A 5,000-nucleotide genomic window follows, 5' to 3' on the forward strand; every position below is an offset into this window, starting at 1 on the left:
TAGAGATCATAAAAATCCACTCTTCAGACCTAAAGTACTAAAATTCACTGACCTGGTAAATCTTTGACTAACACAAAGCAACTTCCTTCAAATATTCCAAACTATTTGACCCGAGGCCGGGTGACAACTGGAGAGGAGTTGAAGTTCCAACATGGTAGAATGTTTGTCAGGAGTCAGTGGATGGAGGTCAGAGGTCGTTCAGGAGGAAACCATGGAACCAGAGTACAAGAGGATTGATGATTTATTCATGTGTCTATCGATTTTGTAGGTAAATCTGTGCATAATAAAACTACATGGTTTTGAATGATTGATGCTTGAGGTGAATAAGAACTAATCTTTGCTTCTTCCGACTCTTTTTTGGATGTCGGGTCATTAATTATTTAGATATTTGTTACTTTTTAGTGCTTGTTTTGCTCTGCTCTGCTTGTTTGTTTGTGTTTTTATTTTATTTTTTGTTTGTTGTAGTTCCCACATGTCCTAAATCAAGTTTTCAAATGAAACTATTTGAATTCACTCACAACATGAGTGAGGATGTTTGACGAGTTCCAGAAAACAAAGGTTTGACAAACAGCTGGATCAGTGGGCTGATGAGCCCAGAGGGGTTTTGTGTCCCACAGTCGCCCAGCAGGAGGGAATTTAGCCCAAAACAACACAAACAGCAGAAGAAGTATTTGGATGTAACGTGCGCTCCGGTCTGTCCACCAGGGGGCAGCAGCAGCTCCACACCGCAGTGCTGGAGCGATGACGTCATCTGGGAGACGCCGTGAGGGGTTTGTTCAAACGTGCATGTTGAAGGTGTTGAAAACAATGGAACTTATCTTTATTGTTTGTTGTTGTTTTGTCCTCACTCAAGTCAACAAGTCAACAAGTGGAGAGAAACTGATCTCAGTTCAGTTCAGATCAGCTGCTAAACGTTTAGTCCTGATAGTTGTCTGGACTGAATAATGACATCATCATCATCGTCATCGTCATCGTCATCGTCATCATCATCATCATCATCATCATCATCATCATCATCATTATTATTATTATTGTTATCATTATTATCATTATTATTATTATTATTATTATCATAATCATCGTCATAATAAGGAGGAGGAGGAAGAGGAGGGGGAGGACAGTTGGATGCAGTGATCCAGGCAGCAGCAGAGCAGAGCAGCAGAGCAGCAGAGTAGCACAGCAGCACAGCAGCAGAGCAGCAGAGCAGCAGAGCAGCAGAGCAGAGCAACAGAGTAGCAGAGCAGCAGAGTAGAGCAGCAGAGCAGCAGCCTGGACGTTCCTCCAGAAGCTCCAACATGTTGCAGGAGGACTTGAGTCTCCAGGAGACGGAGGACAGTTAGGACGAATTCTGCTGCTTCCACCATGAACTGCCTGGTGCCGGGTAAGACACTGTCTCCTGTCTCCTGTGTCCTGTCTCCTGTGTCCTGTCTCCTGTCCTCTGTGTCCTGTCCCCTGTTCCCTGTCCCCTGTCCAGATCAGACCAGAGTCCAGGTATGAAAACGTTCCTGTGATCCAACAGATGCATTCAGAACATGTGAAGTTGCATCACATGGAAAAACTCACTGTATTGCAATACAGTTCAAATAAATCTGGTGTTTTATTTGATGTTTCTAAAACAGAAAGAGGAAAACTTTTTAAAACAGAAAGAGGAAAACTTTTTAAAACAGAAAGAGGGAAAACTTTTTAAAACAGAAAGAGGAAAACTTTCTAAAACAGAAAGAGGAAAACTTTCTAAAACAGAAAGAGGAAAACTTTTTAAAACAGAAAGAGGAAAACTTTCTAAAACAGAAAGAGGAAAACTTTCTAAAACAGAAAGAGGAAAACTTTCTAAAAACAGAAAGAGGAAAACTTTCTAAAACAGAAAGAGGAAAACTTTCTAAAACAGAAAGAGGAAAACTTTCTAAAAACAGAAAGAGGAAAACTTTCTAAAACAGAAAGAGGAAAACTTTCTAAAACAGAAAGAGGAAAACTTTTTAAAACAGAAAGAGGAAAACTTTCTAAAACAGAAAGAGGAAAACTTTCTAAAACAGAAAGAGGAAAACTTTCTAAAACAGAAAGAAGAAAACTTTCTAAAACAGAAAGATGAAAACTTTCTAAAACAGAAAGAAGAAAACTTTCTAAAACAGAAAGAGGAAAACTTTCTAAAACAGAAAGAGGAAAACTTTCTAAAACAGAAAGAAGAAAACTTTCTAAAACAGAAAGAGGAAAACTTTCTAAAACAGAAAGAAGAAAACTTTCTAAAACAGAAAGAAGAAAACTTTCTAAAACAGAAAGAGGAAAACTTTCTAAAACAGAAAGAGGAAAACTTTCTAAAACAGAAAGAAGAAAACTTTCTAAAACAGAAAGAGGAAAACTTTCTAAAACAGAAAGAGGAAAACTTTCTAAAACAGAAAGAGGAAAACTTTCTAAAACAGCAAGAAGAAAACTTTCTAAAACAGAAAGAGGAAAACTTTCTAAAACAGAAAGAAGAAAACTTTCTAAAACAGAAAGAGGAAAACTTTCTAAAACAGAAAGAGAAAAACTTTCTAAAACAGAAAGAGGAAAACTTTCTAAAACAGAAAGAGGAAAACTTTCTAAAACAGAAAGAGGAAAACTTTCTAAAACAGCAAGAAGAAAACTTTCTAAAACAGCAAGAAGAAAACTTTCTAAAACAGAAAGAGGAAAACTTTCTAAAACAGAAAGAGGAAATGACATAATGAAGTGCATCTGGGAATGTGGCTGGTGTCTGGCTGTGATTAAAAACACGTTTATTGTCGGTGCTAAAAGTAGAAACAGACATTTAGTGAGGAGGAGAGTCAGTCCAGCTGCTCAGCACATCAGGAGTCTCTGTCTTTAGATTACAGCACAACAAACAAGAATAAACATAAACATGTTGAGCTGTCAGTCAGTTTCTGTAGAGACGGTCAGACTTCAGCTCATCAGTTACTAGGAGCCGGACATCAAGAGAAGATTGGCCGTACGACTAGACTAGAGCGTCTCGCTGACTCTGCGTTTCCTCAGGAGGGAAATGACAAACGTCAAACGGAACCACGATCCATGAAAATAAAACAATAAAACCCCGTATTGAATCACGTCGTCGCTCGAAGCAGCCTGATCACGTTTGTTTACGTTTGTTCATTATCGACGGTCGAACTGGAATTTCACACCAGTTTGTTTTTTTAAAGCTCTAAAGGTTTAAAACGGTTTAGTTTGTAAGAGAAGAAGCTCTGAATGAAGTGTGTGTGTGTGTGTGTGTGTGTGTGTGTGTGTGTGTGTGTGTGTGTGTGTGTGTGTGTGTGTGTGTGTGTGTGTGTGCGTGTGCGTGTGCGTGTGCGTGTGCGTGTGTGTTTGTGACATGTGGTCACAAAGCAAAATGTGTTTTGATAAAATCTTGTTGTTTATTTTCCTCAAAGCCAGAAAGTCTCTGGTCCGTCGTGAATCTGAAGCAAACAGTTGATCCTCCTTCAGCCGGAGAAACGACCCCGGTTCTCCCTCGCCCACTGAGGAACACGAGAACCAGCCAAGTTCCTAACTTGTTCTCACTTCACAACCGTTTCGTCATAACAGATCGTGTTGTCAGGACTTGCTGCTCTTCCTTCATGCTTCTGGAATGTGAGGCTGAACAGCTGCTGAGCTCACACTGCTTCTCTTTCCCTCAGCGGAGAGCTCACATTGTGTCAGTCGTCTTCACTAGCCTGGGATTGGTCAGATGTTGTCTTCACTAGCCTGGGATTGGCCAGATGTCGTCTTCACTAGCCTGGGATTGGTCAGATGTTGTCTTCACTAGCCTGGGATTGGTCAGATGTTGTCTTCACTAGCCTGGGATTGGTCAGATGTTGTCTTCACTAGCCTGGGATTGGTCAGATGTTGTCTTCACTAGCCTGGGATTGGCCAGATGTTGTCTTCACTAGCCTGGGATTGGTCAGATGTTGTCTTCACTAGCCTGGGATCGGTCAGATGTCGTCTTCACTAGCCTGGGATTGGTCAGATGTTGTCTTCACTAGCCTGGGATTGGCCAGATGTTGTCTTCACTAGCCTGGGATTGGTCAGATGTTGTCTTCACTAGCCTGTGATTGGCCAGATGTTGTCTTCACTAGCCTGGGATTGGCCAGATGTTGTCTTCACTAGCCTGGGATTGGCCAGATGTTGTCTTCACTAGCCTGGGATTGGCCAGATGTCGTCTTCACTAGCCTGGGATTGGCCAGATGTTGTCTTCACTAGCCTGGGATTGGCCAGATGTTGTCTTCACTAGCCTGTGATTGGTCAGATGTTGTCTTCACTAGCCTGGGATTGGTCAGATGTTGTCTTCACTAGCCTGGGATTGGCCAGATGTTGTCTTCACTAGCCTGGGATTGGCCAGATGTCGTCTTCACTAGCCTGGGATTGGCCAGATGTCGTCTTCACTAGCCTGGGATTGGCCAGATGTTGTCTTCACTAGCCTGTGATTGGTCAGATGTCATCTTCACTAGCCTGGGATTGGTCAGATGTCGTCTTCACTAGCCTGTGATTGGTCAGATGTCGTCTTCACTAGCCTGTGATTGGCCAGATGTTGTCTTCACTAGCCTGTGATTGGTCAGATGTCATCTTCACTAGCCTGGGATTGGTCAGATGTCGTCTTCACTAGCCTGTGATTGGTCAGATGTCGTCTTCACTAGCCTGGGATTGGCCAGATGTCGTCTTCACTAGCCTGGGATTGGCCAGATGTCGTCTTCACTAGCCTGTGATTGGCCAGATGTCGTCTTCACTAGCCTGTGATTGGCCAGATGTCGTCTTCACTAGCCTGTGATTGGCCAGATGTCGTCTTCACTAGCCTGTGATTGGCCAGATGTCGTCTTCACTAGCCTGTGATTGGCCAGATGTCATCTTCACTAGCCTGTGATTGGTCAGATGTTGTCTTCACTAGCCTGGGATTGGCCAGATGTTGTCTTCACTAGCCTGGGATTGGCCAGATGTCGTCTTCACTAGCCTGTGATTGGCCAGATGTTGTCTTCACTAGCCTGTGATTGGTCAGATGTCGTCTT

General features: G+C 42.4%; 1 protein-coding gene across 1 annotated transcript in view; it reads left to right on the forward strand.

Moving 5' to 3' along the window:
* The first annotated feature begins 1,180 nt into the window (after nt 1–1,180).
* The window catches only part of c1qtnf7 (C1q and TNF related 7), an 8,662-nt gene continuing 4,842 nt past the window's right edge, over nt 1,181–5,000 (forward strand). The window contains 1 exon segment of the mRNA XM_080505977.1: nt 1,181–1,381. Coding sequence (XP_080362103.1) covers nt 1,363–1,381 — 19 coding nt within the window. The 5' untranslated portion in view covers nt 1,181–1,362.

Source organism: Blennius ocellaris (assembly GCF_963422515.1).
Source record: "Blennius ocellaris genome assembly, chromosome: 12".
NCBI classification, from domain to species: Eukaryota; Metazoa; Chordata; class Actinopteri; order Blenniiformes; family Blenniidae; genus Blennius; species Blennius ocellaris.